At 37.9% G+C, this 16,945-nt stretch overlaps 4 protein-coding genes across 4 annotated transcripts; 2 read left to right on the top strand and 2 right to left on the bottom strand.

The window, feature by feature from the left end:
* Positions 1-654: 654 nt before the first annotated feature.
* Positions 655-3,384, top strand: th2 (tyrosine hydroxylase 2). The gene is made up of 12 exons (XM_020926230.2): positions 655-882; positions 1,030-1,204; positions 1,289-1,377; positions 1,482-1,549; positions 1,635-1,685; positions 1,773-1,918; positions 2,034-2,169; positions 2,240-2,309; positions 2,443-2,499; positions 2,753-2,848; positions 2,925-3,058; positions 3,222-3,384. Exons 1-12 carry the CDS (start codon positions 655-657, stop codon positions 3,382-3,384), a joined length of 1,413 nt encoding a protein of 470 aa, XP_020781889.2.
* A 1,409-nt stretch (positions 3,385-4,793) lies between these two features.
* On the bottom strand, positions 4,794-9,353 carry nup37 (nucleoporin 37). The gene is made up of 10 exons (XM_020926678.2): positions 9,250-9,353; positions 8,909-9,069; positions 8,720-8,841; positions 7,859-7,931; positions 7,653-7,747; positions 5,641-5,731; positions 5,376-5,557; positions 5,250-5,300; positions 5,050-5,143; positions 4,794-4,979 (listed from the first exon to the last, which is right to left on the bottom strand). The coding sequence occupies exons 1-10, from the start codon at positions 9,251-9,253 to the stop codon at positions 4,866-4,868; spliced, it is 987 nt and encodes a 328-aa protein (XP_020782337.1). The 5' UTR covers positions 9,254-9,353; the 3' UTR covers positions 4,794-4,865.
* A 261-nt stretch (positions 9,354-9,614) lies between these two features.
* Positions 9,615-14,532, top strand: parpbp (PARP1 binding protein). Its single transcript, XM_020926677.2, has 10 exons — positions 9,615-9,911; positions 9,989-10,222; positions 10,303-10,407; positions 10,808-10,978; positions 11,217-11,371; positions 11,567-11,750; positions 11,848-12,029; positions 12,223-12,304; positions 13,411-13,585; positions 14,023-14,532. The coding sequence occupies exons 1-10, from the start codon at positions 9,762-9,764 to the stop codon at positions 14,334-14,336; spliced, it is 1,752 nt and encodes a 583-aa protein (XP_020782336.1). The 5' UTR covers positions 9,615-9,761; the 3' UTR covers positions 14,337-14,532.
* On the bottom strand, positions 14,506-15,728 carry pmch (pro-melanin-concentrating hormone). The gene is made up of 3 exons (XM_020926228.2): positions 15,483-15,728; positions 14,734-14,872; positions 14,506-14,644 (listed from the first exon to the last, which is right to left on the bottom strand). The coding sequence occupies exons 1-3, from the start codon at positions 15,726-15,728 to the stop codon at positions 14,595-14,597; spliced, it is 435 nt and encodes a 144-aa protein (XP_020781887.1). The 3' UTR covers positions 14,506-14,594.
* Between the last annotated feature and the right edge of the window lie 1,217 nt (positions 15,729-16,945).

Genomic DNA, 16,945 nt, shown 5'->3' with positions numbered 1-16,945 from the left:
ACAGATTTGCCTAATTAGATTTTTTTTTGGAATTACAGTATGGTTACAACAGTTAATCAAAATAATTGTGATTAGCTGACTATAAAAATAATTGTAACTGGACTCTACAGACTCTAAAACACAATCCTACTTTTATAACAAAGGCAGATGCATTACTAAATCTAAAGATCTTTGATAAAATAAGTAACTTGATATTTTCAGTAATACATTTAATACGTAAATCGCCTACAGTCACCATGACTTAACTTACTTGGTTAAAAAATTATATACAAAATCACTGAAGTAGTGTTGAAATTATTGTTTGACTAGTAGACTGACTGAAAAAAACAAAACAAAAAACAGCTGACTAATTGATTAAGAATGCTTCTTGATCAGCAACTGGACTTGAACATGTAATGTCAAATTTACCATGTGATAAGCAGTAGGCCCATATTTATGTAAGTTTAAGTGGTCTATTTTAAACCACTCTATTCCTCAATAACAGTCCTATTTCTATCTCCAAAAGCTCTAGCTTTTGTGTGACGCAGAAGTCCAGAAAAATCAAACACTGCACTTGCGCAGGTCATTTCCATTGCGTCCTTGAAGAAGGGGGTATTTAACAGCTCACCGTGCTGCTCCATGAGTGTCACTTAAGTTGCACGTCTGAGCTGACACATGAAGACAGAGGGACTGCCAGCTGTGCCCTTCAGTGGAAGGAAGCAGAGTCTAATTGACGATGCTCGCAGAGACCGCAGCAGCAGCACCTCCTCCTCTCCGGGACCCTCAAGGCTCGGAGACAACTTTGTATTTGAGGAGAAACATGGCAGGGTCCCTCTCAACATCCTCTTCACCCTCAGCAATCAGAAAAATGCAGGCTTCTTCAAAACTGGAAAGATATTTGAAGTAAGTTACTAATATTTATGGCTCACTAAATCACATTTTGGATTAATAAATCTCATAACAAATACTATTTTGTGTTAAAGTTAGTTCTATGTTGTTAAGGGAAGTAAAATGTTACATTCTAAGTGTTTATGATTTTTATATTTACAGACATTTGAGGCTAAACTTCTTCATATCGAAAGTCGACCTGGGAGGAAAGGAAAGAACAGCAACTCAGATCTAGAATTTTTTATGAAATGTGAGGTCCATAACTCAGACCTGGAGGTGTTCATAAACTCACTTAAGAAAGTAGCAGATGATGTACGCACAATCCCAGAGGAAAAGGGTTAGTATTTCACTGCTTTACAACATGGTTTATTTTTAAATCAAGCTGTTTAAGAATAATATTTTTACTGTACCATTACTGCAGTTCCCTGGTTTCCCAAACAAATTAAAGATCTGGACAGATGTAATGTTTTAATTACCAGATTTGATCCTGAAATGGATTGCGACCATCCTGTGAGTTTTAACCCTTTTCAATGCTTTTTATAGGAAGACATAGCCTATTGTAGATAGTCTAACAAATCCTATATAAGGCCTAATTTAGATTCCATATTTTTCAGGGATACAATGATCCAGAGTACAGGAAAAGACGTGCATATATCTCTGAATTAGCCTTTGGGTATAAACAGTAAGTTAATTTTAGAAAACATTTCGAAATACAAAATCTGTCTGCAGTAATTTAGATCATGCAGTCCTTTATGCACTGTCATCAGGGACGACCCGTTACCTACGGTGGAATACACAGCAGAGGAAGTAGCCACATGGTAAGGACTTTGTCTCTAATATATTAAGAAACAGTACAGTGAAAGTACAGTACAGTGTTGTAATATGTGTTATCCGTGTGTCATAAGGAGACAGGTTTACCTGAAGCTTCGCAGTGCTTATCCAAGTTTGGCCTGTCGCCAGTTTTTAGACGGCCTTCAACAGCTGGAGACAGAGTGTGGCTACAGCGAGGAGCGCATCCCTCAGCTCAGAGACATATCTGCCTTTCTGAAAGGTAAGCTCAGGTTTAATTATAAAAACTGTTAATTAGAGGCCATTAATTAGTTCTGCCAGTGCCTCTGTGAACTATATTGAAGGATTTTGATAAAGGCTACCTGGTGTCATTTTAGAAAGGACGGGTTTCCAGCTGCGCCCAGTCGCGGGCCTTTTATCAGCCAGAGACTTTCTCGCCAGTTTGGCTTTCAGAGTGTTTCAGTGCACGCAGTACATTCGCCATTCCTCTGCGCCCATGCACTCGCCTGAACCGTGAGTTCGATTGACATAGTGACATTTGTAATCCTGCTGTTTTATTTCACACCTCCTCTTTATTTTACAGAGATTGCTGTCATGAACTGCTCGGCCATATTCCCATGTTAGCTGATAAAGAGTTTGCGCAGTTTTCACAGGTAAGCCTGTACAAGAGAACAAGTAATACAGAAATAATACGACTATAAAATTAGTTTTAAAACATAAAAAAAATATCCTAGTATATATTAATGTTATGGAATATCATGCCTTATCAGCCATGTGTCTCCCCAGGAAATTGGATTGGCGTCTCTTGGAGCATCAGATGAGGAAATTGAGAAGCTATCCACAGTGAGTTTACCACAGTGAAAGAAACTGCTTAGTTGGAGTTTGGAGTTCACCGTAAATCCTCGTAAATTACGTCTAGTTGTTTTTCAGATACTATAATAAAATCCATGTTCAAATTGCACTATATGCATCTCTTCCGCCATCTAGTGGCCGTCGTTGTTAATGATCTCTAGTTGCAAAGCCTAATTATGTTGTTTTTTTGTTTGTTTTGTTTATATATATATATATATATATATATATATATATATATATATAGTTGTACTGGTTTACTGTGGAATTTGGACTGTGTAAACAAAATGGAACTGTGAAAGCCTATGGAGCAGGACTACTTTCCTCTTATGGAGAACTTGTGGTAAGTGTCTTTTGAAATAAGACTGTTGTGGATTTTTAGTATTTTCATTTGCTATAAAATGAGATTTTCTGTGCAGTATGCCTTATCCAATGAGCCAGAATATAGGACATTTAATCCAGAGGAGACAGCTGTTCAGCCATACCAGGACCAGACATACCAACCAGTTTACTACGTGTCTGAGAGCTTTGAAGATGCTAAAATTAAAATCAGGTAAGTCTATCATTTTGTGCACAACTAACTCAAAAAAATGAAAATGTAAAGTATGCAAAAATCTATTGAGCCAACACAACTGAAATGTTACCTATTATTTATTATAAGATTAGTTTATGCATATTTCCTATTTATTAAATTGGTTGTGTTTATATGTTCAAAGGCGGTATGCTGCCAGCATCAAGCGTCCATTTGCTGTGTGTTATGATCCATTTACATGCAGAGTGGAAGTCTTAGACCAGCCCAATAAGATCAAGACTGCCCTGAGTCAAATGAGAGAAGACCTTAAGACTCTACAGATTGCACTGGAAAAGCTCAGCTTGTGAGCCTATAACACAAAAATCCTAGATGACTGTTATATATATATATGTTATATATGTATTGTGGATAATGTGTGTATTGTTTGTAAGTCTTGTGAAGACTGTGCAAAAGAATAAATATATTTTTCAAGAACAACTCCGAAAGTCATGTTTTATATACTAGGTCACTTGAAGCTACCGGGACAAACCACAATACATGGTTTACATGTCAGTCTCTCACCGTTAACTCCAAACCAACTATTTTCTTTTGGGGAATTCGTAGAAGCCATTCATCTTCATGTATTAATAAGAAAAGGGAAGAACATAATTACAAATGATTTCTGTATCATGTTCTCTGTTTCAGTGAAGGCCAAAAACCACACTGAGGCTGAGCACGTACAGGGCCAGGTCACTGGGACCTCAAAGCCCACCACAGCACGGTCTACAGGGCTGTGCTGCTGACAGATGCTCTTCTGCATTTGTTGATTTTGCTGTTCATTTCCAGAATCTGGTCTGAGGTTTTGACCAGTTTCCACTGTTTGATCTCAACAATGGTGATAGTGCACGTCAGAATTTCAGATGTTATTGCTTTCCCTTCTCGAGAAGTGAAATCATACCCACATTGGCAAGTTTTATGGTATTAACAACGACTGAGATTACGCACTGCTGAAAATCTTTCATTTTGATGTAGCTGAGTTCAAATTAAATTAGGCTTGGGTCTGTTCACAAACTGAGAAAAAAGGTGAGGACAGTGAAGTCAGTACCAAAGTTTGTGAAGTGTACTGGTCAATAAGGACATAAGAGTGGTGCTGCAGTATTTCTACATGTATAATCTGTAAACTGGATTTTTTTACAGAATTTGACACAGGTTAAAATCCATAATGAACAGAAAATAATTACTGACATCTGACCTTCAGATATATTTTGTCATGATTTAGAAGAATAATTTTAGCCACTGAAAGATGGTTAATTAAACCATTGCACTGGACTCACTTGTTAACTGCCGAATGTTTCCCAACAAGTAAAATGATGGAACGACCCAGGGATGTAGTTATTTCATAAAACCACTAGGGTGAGTCCTGTCATAAAAGTAGTAAACATTTTCATTGCAACAACAAAGGAGGTTTTGTCACTGGTTGTGGTTACATGCACTCTCAAAATCTGATTATCAGATTTTTGGTATTTTAAGTCTTTATAATTACATGTAAACAGCAAAATCATCTGATTTCTTTCTGACCATGGTGCCTCTGATTACTCACATCAGATTTTGCAGTTAGCATGTCCTTCAAGTAATTTCAAAGCTCTAGAAATCAGATAATAAATCAGATTATAGTGTTCATGAAAATTTTGCTGGAGGAACTGCTGGAGGAATATACTTACTTAAAATACTTAACTTAACTTACTTAACTTAAAATACAATAAACTATAACAATAAATTATACAATGTTGAAAAATACTTTATTATATAAAGCAATAATAAGAGATCAGGAACAGTTTTAAGGGGATAGTTACATTTCAGTCATCCAAAAGCAAAGCTTCCTGTCCCCACCAATCACACAGAGTGGGAGAGTGCGGTGCCAGCTGAGGCCTGATCCAACTGCTGCTGATCCAATCATTACAGGCTAAAAGACAGAAATATGTGACTTGAAACTTGACTTTGAAAGGAGGGGAAAACAGATAAAAATGTCAAACCTGTGGATGTCCCAGGTGATGGATAAGCAGCTGACTACTGATCTTTCCAGGACATCCAGTGGTTGCAAAGAGATTTTCATTTGCTCGTGACCACCTACAGTATACCACAGAAACAATAAATCAGAATTAACATTTGATATTCAATGTGTATGCATTGTAGTCACATTATGACTTACTAAGATGGAAAACAAATATCTTACTTGAATAGGCATGCTTTATCTATATGGGCAGGTCTTTTCTCATTTGGATAACTGCAAAATAAAGAAAGATTTCACATAGAATAGCCTTGAAAAGTCTTGTTTGCACATGACGTGTTGCCAACTGACCTGGAGCGAGCTATGTCCCAGATGAGCCAGTCATTTCCAGCCACAGCTCCGACTTTAATGGTGTTGGTAAGGCACCAATCAGCTGACATTAGCGGTGCCTGGCCACAATCCAATGAGAGAATGGCCTGCTGGGTAACCAAATCATAGAAACGTATTGTGCCCTTCTTTTCTGCCACCATTAACTGAAAAATACAACACACAGTCAGCATGTTTAAGACTGCAATAAAATGCATTTAGAAGGCTATTAAACCACACTATTTCATACTTTAAATACTTCTTCAGGATGCCAGCACACACTAATGCCTGGAGAGCGAAGTCTGAGTGTAGCGCTTTCATTTCCATCTAAGTCCCACACCCTAAGCACAAAAATCAAAATACAAGACACAAGATATTAACTGCTCAAAAATGTCAGTAAAGTTTTAAGTTTCTAGATTGCAGCTATTAGTGTTGTGAAAAAAAATATATAAATTTTTGCTAATTATAAACTAAATGGATGAAGGGATACCTCATCTCCACTATGTTTTTTTTCAGTAACATTCAAAACAGTCAGTGTACACCTATAGTAGTTTGTTGATATGGATTATCTGATTTATATGCCCTGAAGCTGCTCTTGCAATTAAATTCCTATGCTGATGCTTTTGGTAAAATTGATCACCACTATCACCACAGAGTGTCTCTGAGAATGAAAGACAGCCCTTTTTACAATTATTACATGAGATTATGTATGCATGTAAGATATGTAAAAATTATATGTACTGAATATCGTTAAAAAAAAAGTGTGTGAACCTCCATATACTAGTTGGGTTAAGGGAAGTTAACGCAGACCACAGTGGCAAAACAAGGACTAAACCCTATTGTATCAGCCCACTATCACGCAGCGCTCAGATGCACGCTACACCACCAATAGCTAAACTGTGGTCAACCACTCTTCCCATCAAATGGTAAGCATCAGCTCCCAAAAAAACATAACCTTTACTGATCGAGGTGAAACCCAAGAGATACGAAACACACCCAGAGGAAAGAAAACAGAGAAATTGCATAAGGCTACATCATATAATCACACTGTGCTTCCATCTAAAAAGAGTTGAAAAGGATATGTGAAAACCTTTATTTCTTTATCTAATTGAGAAAACAGCAAAGCAGCAGTTTTACGGATTTCCTAAAATCACAGGAAACAGGAAATTTTGCTAACACTGTGTGATCTGATTTATTATACAGAATGGTGTAAATAATCAAAAGTGACTCTCTGCAGGGAGAGAAACCGAGATCAAATCCCAGACACCTAAAAGAGCAGCCAGGACTGAAGTACACACTGTCCTTCTGTGCAGTGGGGAAGCATCTAACTTTCCCATTGTTTTCTGTATATATCTGATTTAACACTTTTATCATAGTTACACTAGTCAGCTTTTGGACCAATGTGCAACTGTTTTGACTGTTAAAAGTAAAAGCTCATAAGACATCTGACAATATTTCCGAGATGACACAGAAACAAATGGATTTCCACTCATACCTTGAGTTGAGAACCATGCAGTTCTCACTTGAGAGCCCTAGGTGGAGACTGCAGCTAGACCTACTCGCGCGACGGGCTACCTAAAGCTGTTGGGACCATGTTAGCTTAAGGTAATCACCACTGAGGAAGTTTACCCGGTTCCCTGCCTACACTCTTCAGGGTCAAATTTCATGTAGGCAACTACAAGATTTCCCACATCTGCAGGGGACACTGATGACAAAGCAAAGCACTGCCAAATTCAACAGTGATGAGGAGGTCCTGAGATCATATACATGAAGAATATACACTTTCCCTCCCTCCATTTCAGAGGAACAGTGTACTTTGCTTATCCTGCGGCTCAGTTTGTGTGGGCTGACTCATGATCTGCTTCTGTAAACTTGATCTATCCCTAGCTCCCATATTTTCTCAACATGACAGAACAGAAATCTTTCAGCAGATGGAGCACATTTCTGTGTTCTCTGGACAGACAGAAAAAGAAGAAGAGCAGAGATGATGGGAACATAGAGCCCAGATCGTCATCAAATATTCACAAGATTAATTTCTATGTTTGTATTAGGACATTTGGGAACATCTTACTAGCAAGTCATCAAATGCTAATAAGATGTCCATAATTAGAAAATTAGAAAACATAAAGGTGAAGTATTGTGATTAGGATAATGTTTCTTTTGCACAAAATATGGTCAGGACTTTCTGCTCCATTTAAAGAGAACAGAGGTTAAAGTTTATACTTAGAGAGATACAAAGAAAAAAAAAGTATAAAATATAACCTGCAAGTGTGATCATCACTGACGGAGGCAATTTGTTTGCCCTCAGTTGGCTCAAACACCAAATGGTTAATGTAGCTTGTGTGGCCTTCCATCATCTACATAATAGCAAAGAAAACATTTTCCATAACAAATCATTTAGAAATCATTGTTTCTACATGTCCAGTGATAGGGAGTATTTTTGTCTGTGCTTAAAATATTTTTTTTACCTTGACTTCATGCTTGTCCTGAAGATCTGAAGTCAATAGGCGTAGTCTTCTGTCAGCTGCAGCAGTGCAGAATCTAAGAAAAGAGTTTGATGAATAGTCAATAGGCTGGATGTCTAAAAGAGAAATATAAATAGTAATCAGTGTGCCTGGTGAAAAATAGGGTGGTGCTGAAAACGACAGATCTTGATTGCAACCAAAAAACACACAACTCCTCATGGCATTTATGTCTCTGTCTAAAAGCTTTACAATGCCCCACCATATTTCCCTCTAATCAGGCTTAGTGTATACATGGGCCAAGCAAGCATTCAAATAATTACACTTACTCATTTATGACAAGAAAAACACACTCATATGACTCAAATAAACAGACAGCGGTTTACACATTCTAAGAGGATTCGTTTAATTTGGCATGATGTCACATTCCTGTAGAATACATTAGGACAGTACTAACAGGATTAAACAATGGCAATTATTACATTTTTGTGATTTAATCTAGTGTCCGTTTTTAGTTCTGTTGTCGCGTCCTTAGGCAAGACAATTTACACTTTACCAACCTTACCTAGTATTAAAGTGGGTGAGTCATTGGTGGTGGTCTGAGGGGAAGATGTTGCAAATTGGCAGACTCGCTTCCATGAGTCTGCCCCAGGGCAGCTGTGGCTACAATAGTAGCTTACCACTGAGTATGAAGTGAATGACTAATGACTACACTCTAATGCTTTATGAGGCATTCACAAGCCTGTATAGCACATTGCAAGTGTAAGGCATCAATTCTCATCGCAAGTTACTGCTTATCAAAATTATGGGATACATTAGCTTTTACTTTTATAGCACACGTGTTATGTGAAAATGAACCATCATGACCTGATGTGGGGAATTCTGTCCAGGTGAGACTCTGGACTCCAAGCAAGAGCATCAACACGCACTTCATGATGAAAAGCTCGAAGAACAGTAAATTCGACACCTTCAATGTCCAAATCCTCCTCCTGAAAAATACATCCATCCCCCCCAGGTTACAATTTATAATGGCTTATATTAAAGACATGACCTTACCTGAAAGAGGCAAGTTCCAACTACTACATATTGGTTTCCACCATAAGCTAAAAGAGATGCTGGGGTCCCAGAAGGGAATGGGTTGAATTCAACAACATTAACATAGTCATCACATGACACAGTGTAGCTGGGGCTACGACTACTGTCTTCGTGCACTGTACCTGTAAAGAGGAGGATGAGTGAATTAATAAGTAAAGATATCCATAACACAGCACTTATAATTAATACGTAAATGGCTAAAATGTTGGCTTTTTCCACTATGGAAAGACAAGCAAGTGTACAATTAAGATACTAGTTTGTAGATATAAATATATTCTAAATCTTAGAAACATTCGACGTACCCATTCTTTTTATCCTTGAAGCTTCCAATAATGAGTTTTATTGCTATCGTTTTGAGTGGTGCGCGCATATGGAGTTGTTCAACCTACTTCCGGGTACGACATGCAGCTTGGCAGACTGTACCATTGTGCAGTTCTGTGTAGGGGAACTTGTAACAACGGTGTCAACACACTGGGATGAATACAACATATTAATGATGCTCTTATACATCTTCATATATTTAATACATTTAGTCTTATTATGACGATTTACATACTTACTTCAAATGCTAATAAAGCGAGAAATAATTGTAGGACAGCGCTATCACTCCCGTTGCACGTTGCTTTGTTCATGGCCCCCAACGTCACTGGGTGTTTAAAAATTCAAACATCTGCGTCGTGTTTGGCTTTGGCGACTATGTTAAAAGCGGTTTGCTGACCTGTTTAGTTTATCGATATTTTACTTCATAAACCTTGCGTGTTTTGAAGTGATATTACTATTATTTTAACATTACAGTGGTGTTTGCCGGTGCACAATGCAGTCTCCAGAAGAACTTCTCGGGCTGATGGTGAAGACTTTCAGGAGAGAATGCCACAGAGTTCAACAGTCTGAGAGGACCACCATTCAAGGAGTAGATGGCATGCTCATGGTGCTCCAGCTCGCCGTGGCAGAAGTTAATAAAAGGGTAACAAACTCGTGCATATCTGAAAAGTTTCACTTTAAATCTTACTATCTGATGATATTTTTTTTCCTTTATAATAGCAACGTGGAGAGTTTATGGTGACCCTAAGTGATATCTTAGTGGCCTGGAAACACTTAATTTTACACAAACTTAATTTGCTGCCACCATGCTCTGTACCTTTGGAAAGTTATAGTCTCATTCTTAAAGAATATAAATCTTTCCTGAAGTGCTCAAACACTGTGGATCTGTTGGATATTTACTCCATGTACAAAGAACTGAAAGTGGATTTTGATCCAGAGATTTCCTTGAATGCCGTAAGTAAGAGTGTTGTGAGTATATTGATTTGCTTATTTATTTATTTTTTTTATTTATCTGTTCTTTCTTTCCTTTTTAGACCCATCTTTTTGAGTATTTGCATGGAGACACAAGAGCTGCTGAGACTGAGGACACTTCTGCTCCATCTACACCATCTAGTACACCAAGGAGGTGTAGTCCACAAGTATGCAGCCTCAAAGATGCGACCTTTGATCTAATGACCATGTGATTTAATCCCATCTACTTTATTTTTATAGCACATTTTACAAACAAATACTGCATCACAAAGTGCAATAAAATTATGGAAATAAATAGATCCATAAAAAAAATATATATTTTTAAAAATTGCTAGATGTAGATAAAGAACAAAAATGTATACATTTACATTTGCTTTATCCCATTTCAAAAACATATGTTGGTATTTTATTCAGTCAGTAAGCTTTGTCATTGTTTGGCAGTTAGTTCTGCCTCAATTGGGGGGGGAAAAAAAAAACATACCAAAACCAACACAATGGTGGAAAGAAATGTTTTTTTGGTAAATTGCATCCAATCATTTATTTAAATATCTTTACTCTTGTAAACAGATCCAAACCGCGGTGAGACGTGTTTTCTGCTCATATCTGAGTCTACTGGTGAATTCCAAGAATGACCTGGCCATGACACTAACTCTAGATGTCCCAAAACGCAGTCTTGGGCGAGATGCCTTTACAAGCATTAAACATGTTGCCCGTGATGGCAATACCTCTCTCTTTCTGGTAAGGACCACACAAGCCCAAGGCCATAATATCAAATACAATGGCATCTTTTTATTTTTTGTACAACACAACATTTATCAAGACAAAGATAATAGACTTGATACCATGTTATAGCAAGAAGTCCAATTTTCAGTGTCTGGACTACAACCAATAACCAAAGTGTAATAAATCTTGTATTTTAACAATGCAATGGAAAACCATGACTTATTTTGAGTAACTTCTGTTGTTTGGTGATTAGGCTGTTACATCCTTTGTGAGAGCCATTCAACTTGGAGGAAAGGGCTATGCCCCGGCAGAATCTCATCCATTAAGAAAACATATAAAAGGCCTGTCTGACTTTGTACAAGTTATAGACAACTTGGAAGAAATACTTGGCGAGGTACCAGACCCAAGGTAAACTTAAACCCAACTTGTAATTGATCCATTTTCAGTTCAGTGTTATCCATGTTGGCTGTATAAAGCCTTTGAACCTCTTGTTGTATTATCAGTAAACCTCATCAACCACACATCATTCATAGAAATAGTGCTTGTGTTGATTTTCAAATTGACAACAGCTCTAAAACTTGTAACATGTGATCACATTTTCAGTGTATGCTGCACTAGGCTTGTGACAGCCATCAGAGCACTTCTTGTGAAGGGACACAGCAGTGGAGATCCTGTGTACATGGCAGCCCACAAAACTGCTAAAGATCTAAAGGAAAGAATCTTTCAGCTGCATCAAAGTCACAAACTGACCACTAATGAAAGCATGACAGGAATAAGTCCTGCCAGGGTAACTTCACATCTTTAGTCTTTATGCTTTTCACAATTCAGCTGGCTTACATGTTTGTTGTCGGGTACTTGTTTCTGTGTTGTCTCTTTTTTACTAGCCAAAGGCATATGCAATCAACCATGCTACTGCATTAGGAGGGCGTGATACTGTGAAACTGCTCATGGCATTATTGGATGAAGAAGCTTTAATTACTCCTTGTCCAAACAAAGCTGACCTGTTATCAGAGGATCAGCCTATACTAAATGGAGAAGAGGGCATCTGTGTGCTCACATTATACAGGTGGATCTTTTTGATTTTAGAAATTTTTTTGTAATATATGACAAAATGTGTGAAGATCAGATGATTATAATCACAAATTTCTTTTGCCGGGTATTCCGGTATTTTCTGCCAACACCTATGGCTTTACTGGTGTCAAGAATACTGTAAAAACTTGATTATAAACTAAAACGTTCCTCTATTATTTACATATTAGATCTCCTGAAGTGTCCATGGGATGCTCTCCAGTTTCCTTGACCAAGAGGGTACAAAGTCGGCTAGAACTGCTTAGACCTAAGGTAACCTGGTCTTCCTTTTTTAATAATGTAATTTTACCTAATGTAATAAAGTACTGCAAGAATCTAATTCCGTGTAAAGAATAAGAATAAAACTAAAATCAGATTAAATCCTGAATGCAATATGGATAAAACCGAGCAGTGCAGTGCAGACGGAATAAATCCATATTTTTAGGTATTTGTGTTACACTCATTTCCACACATGTTTTAGCTGTGTTAATCAAGTCACCACAATATCAATGTGCATATCTAAATAATCTCTTCTAATTTAATGTCTTCATATCCTAAAGTTTGGACAAAATGACAATTTCCATGATTTGGTAACCTAGGGATTAAAATATCTGAACCATGTGTTACCATTATACAGATTGGAAAAAAGGAAAACAAGGTGTACCAACAGTAAAAAAAAAAACAAAAAAAACAACTTTTTTTTAACGTACATGCAAACCCAGTTTGCAAAAAGTGCTTTAGCAGATGTCATTTTAGCTCCCCACAATCTGGCTCCCTTCCTGTTTGAGTGCGCTGTAATGGTCCCTGGGCAGCTCACCGTTTCCTGAACTCGTGAGCGGAAGCTTTCTGCATCAATTTCACTTTGAAGATGCCATATCAGATGCTTGGCTAGACTGGCAAGGGAAACTAGAAAGGTTATTGTTTCCTGTTGTCTGCTGAATGACTTTCTCCATAAATCTGTCTCCAATGCTGTCATCATGCTCTTGCATCAGAACTATATTGTGTTTTAAGGACTGCAAATGAAATTATTTTTTTTAATGTAAAATGCATATTTAATTTGACAATTGTATTGTTTTTTTTTTTAAATGTTCACATAAGCAGTGCACCTGCTGCATGCTTTCAAATCAGGGGTAATGTGCATTATCTTCTTGGGTGGCGCAGTATAGTTGACATATATAGGGCCACTTTCCTTTTGCATCTGTCAGACCATTGGGCTTTTAACTAGTTTAACTGAATTAAATTGAATCCCACCTTTCAGTGTGTCATTTATCTAATGTATAAACCAAGTTTTGCAATTTCTTTAAAAAAACAAACAAACAGCTAATCAGCCAAATGTACTGAAGTATTCAAGTCCCTGTCCTAATTGGAGTGTCTTTCAGGTAAAAGACAAGGGTATAAGATCTCAGTTTGCCTGCACCTACATCGATGATGAGTTGCCCCTGAACCGTGTTCTGGAGTTCCCCAGTACCAGTCAGGTGCCAACATGTGTTCACCCAGCTCCCAAACCCAGATGGATGTCAAGGGAAGAGGAGTGCTGTCAAAATGTGGACGCAGGTAAAACTTCAAAACGTTTTGTACTGCATTGAGAGAAGAGTATTGTTGTAACACTCTTTCGGCAAAGATTGGGTTTCTTCTGACGTCATCCAGCTGGTTGAGGCCCAGGTGCAGCCTCTCAGCTTCAGCCCTGACCTCTTTCTATCCCCAGCTCTGGGACTGGTACTTGCATCAGCCATTAAATGAATCCCCATTCTATGAAAGCTTCTCAGCCCCACATCTGTAGTAGACTAAAGCACACACATTTGCCTTTTTCCCTTCTGTCTTTCGTTTTGTGGGAATTCAGGCTTGGCCCCATCAAGTTACATGACAAATGTTCACTTTCAGTCTCATAGAATAACCATACGGCCTGCCTCAACGTCAGCAGTTTCGTCAGAATTGTTCTCATTTTTTTCACACACTTGTCACAGAATTGCTTTTGCCTTATTTCATTTCAGAAAACTCTGCCTTTGAAAGCTCCAACACTGACACAAGTAGCTTGCAGCAGCATGCTGCACTTGGGTCCAGGACTGGAAATGCCCATAACAGGGTTGCTGGGCCAGGCAAAAGAAAGAAAACTGGCATAGATGTTCAAATCAAGTCTAACAAGAGGAAACAGGTGGAGACTGACCAGCCTGAAGGGTCAGAAAATGAGCCTCCAAAGAAGAAACCTCCCACTACTGTGAAAAATCCTGGTAAAGCCATCAGCAAGCCTACAAATAAAAAGCTGATAGCTGGACAGGGCAAGCTTACAAACTTCTTCAGACTGTAAATTATGTTTCCCTGACTCATTTGTGTTCAGTTTTCAATGATTTATGTATTTTTTTTTAAATGAAAGAACTAATGGTCACCTTCAAATGTCTCCTTTTTTTTATACCTGAATATAATGGTCTAAATGATCTTTTCAAGAATGACAAATTGGAATTACAACAACCAAACTTTTAATAAACTTTTATTTGTCTTTTTCATTCTTTGCTTTTTAACCGATTTATGATAGCCATGATGCTATTTGTATACATTTCTGAAGTATTTATACTTCCCAGCAGGGCCGGTAAACTCTTCCAATCATGCACCGTAGCACTGCAAACGGAAGACAACAATCAATACTTGTATTGTCTTAAGCTGTATTGCATATCAGACACATAAATTAAATTGTGTATGATACCTACTGTCAAGGTCAGTGTCTCTGCGATCCATTTTGGTAATGGATTCAGGAAAACGTCCAACATTCCGATCTGTGAGCAGAGTGTTGCCACGGGTGAAAGTGGGAATCATCCCACCAGTGTCTTGTCCCCTCAGGTACATATCCTTGAAAACAATTTTAAATACTTTCATTCAACGCATTAGATCTCACAGACTTCCACAATTTAGTATTCAAACTTTGCTATTCTGTTGAAGCACAGGTGTTGGGTGATCCAAACCACAAGCCCCCCAAATGGAACAAATGTGTGTCCCTGTTTTTACGACTTTACAGTGGCTGATTTCTTTTCCCATGGTGTGGTTCATCCAGGAGGCTTCACTCTCTCCATCAATGAAAGCCTGTTCCCAATTATTGCAGAGATAAGCAACATATTCACGACACCAGAGGAATACCAGTTTTTATATTCTGCCAAACTCTCCCATTTTTATGGTATTTCCCCTTTCCCGAGGTGCTATAAAATTATTTCATAGATACGTACAAAGATTTAAGATTTCAGTGGACAATGGAAAAAACTTCAATTGCAGAGCTGCTGTGTTGTTGCTATAAACTACAAGTTCATTCATAAAATACTTATTCCTTATACCTGATCTTACCTTTTTATTTCATTTGAATCATTTAGTGCAGGTACGACATTCAATTCACTGAAGTCTATTTTTCCTGTTATTTTAGGACTTAGGACATGAGTCAGTGGGTTCTTAATAGTAATATAGCACTTACCGATAGCATATTGACCTGTGGAGTTCCCTTATCATCACGGATGTTGGTACCCAGACCAGTGCTGCTCCTGTGCATTAAAAATGCCAAGGCTGGCTCAGAGATGGTCTGATCATTCAGCATTAAATCCAAGGCTTCTTGTTCATTCGTGCTGTCACCAGCATTGCTTGCTGGCGAAGCTATGGCCACCCATTGGCTGCTTAGCTCCGAGAACAGGACTAGAGTAAACAAAACTGAAAATAATGACATTATAACTTCTCTATATAATGCAGCCTGCTATTTAGTGTTCTACTGACTGTGGTAGCTTTACTTTTCGGTGTCCTATATATGGGGGAAGTTACTATTTGGTATTTAAATAAGAAACGTTAAACGTCAACAAGACATTTCAAGAGTTTCATGATTTAATATGATCAAATAAGGAGGCCTAAATAAGGAGGCCTACCTGGATTATCTTAAGCCTATTAAGAGGCATACAAGAGTGCAGAAGGACAGAGTAATCTTGGTACATTAATAGAAGATGCCCGCAGAGTGTGTAGTGGACTTCATCAGAGGTTTTTGCTAAGCAAAAAATCCTGAAATGGATCACCCGTTGTGACAGGGCAATGCTGTTATTGAGGTTACTGGTATCTGTAAGGGTCACAGAAAGAGGTGAGCAGCGACATAATCTCGTACGTCAATGCCTTTTGTACATGCCTTACACCGGCATGATTAAAGGGAGTTAAACTAAGTAAAGATGTTGACATGTGCTTCTTTGCTCCAAGAGTTACCTTATTAACATCACAGATGTCATAGTTCAAAATATGAGGCAGGAGGTGTGTAAAAGCTGAGGCCGGCTGAAGTAATTTTGCTTGGAGCGTTCAGTCTTTATTTTGTAAGTATTATTGTTGGAAGATGAGGGGCTTCTACGGGAGAACCACATGTGTCCAGTGGGAGACAGCAGTTCCAGTAGAAACTCAACCAAATGATGTGGCATTATGCCCATAGGTCACATTCTCCAGCTCTCTCAGGAACAAAAATGATCAAATAGCCTAATAAAATTTAAGAATAATGATTTTTTTATGCTGACTGTATAATTTATTTATCATTGCAAATTATTTGCAATGATAAATATTTTTTTCTATAGTTGGACAGGAGTTTTGTTGCCCTGTGAACCAACCATAGTTTCCTGGAACAATGCAGCTGATCTGAGTCTCTCCAAGGAAAATAACACCCTGACATCACAGGCTCTTAAATCACAGGCCAAAGCAAACACAAGCTATAATCAAACTTCTGTGAATTTCCAGAATCAATTTAAAGAAAAAAGAAATCATCAGTTTGAGAATGCGACTTATTAATGTTCTTGTGCTTTTATTTGGTGACTGATCTGCATCTTTACACATTAGGCTATACTTCTCTATGACAAAAATAACATAAAAATCAGATATGTTGCTTTGTCACATACTTAAAGAGGTTATTGTTGTACTAAT

The sequence above is a fragment of the Boleophthalmus pectinirostris genome, unplaced genomic scaffold (assembly GCF_026225935.1).
Source record: "Boleophthalmus pectinirostris isolate CB_2022bp ecotype Guang Dong unplaced genomic scaffold, ASM2622593v1 HiC_scaffold_18, whole genome shotgun sequence".
In the NCBI taxonomy this organism is placed as follows: Eukaryota; Metazoa; Chordata; class Actinopteri; order Gobiiformes; family Gobiidae; genus Boleophthalmus; species Boleophthalmus pectinirostris.
This window is presented reverse-complemented; position numbering and strand designations above follow the sequence as displayed.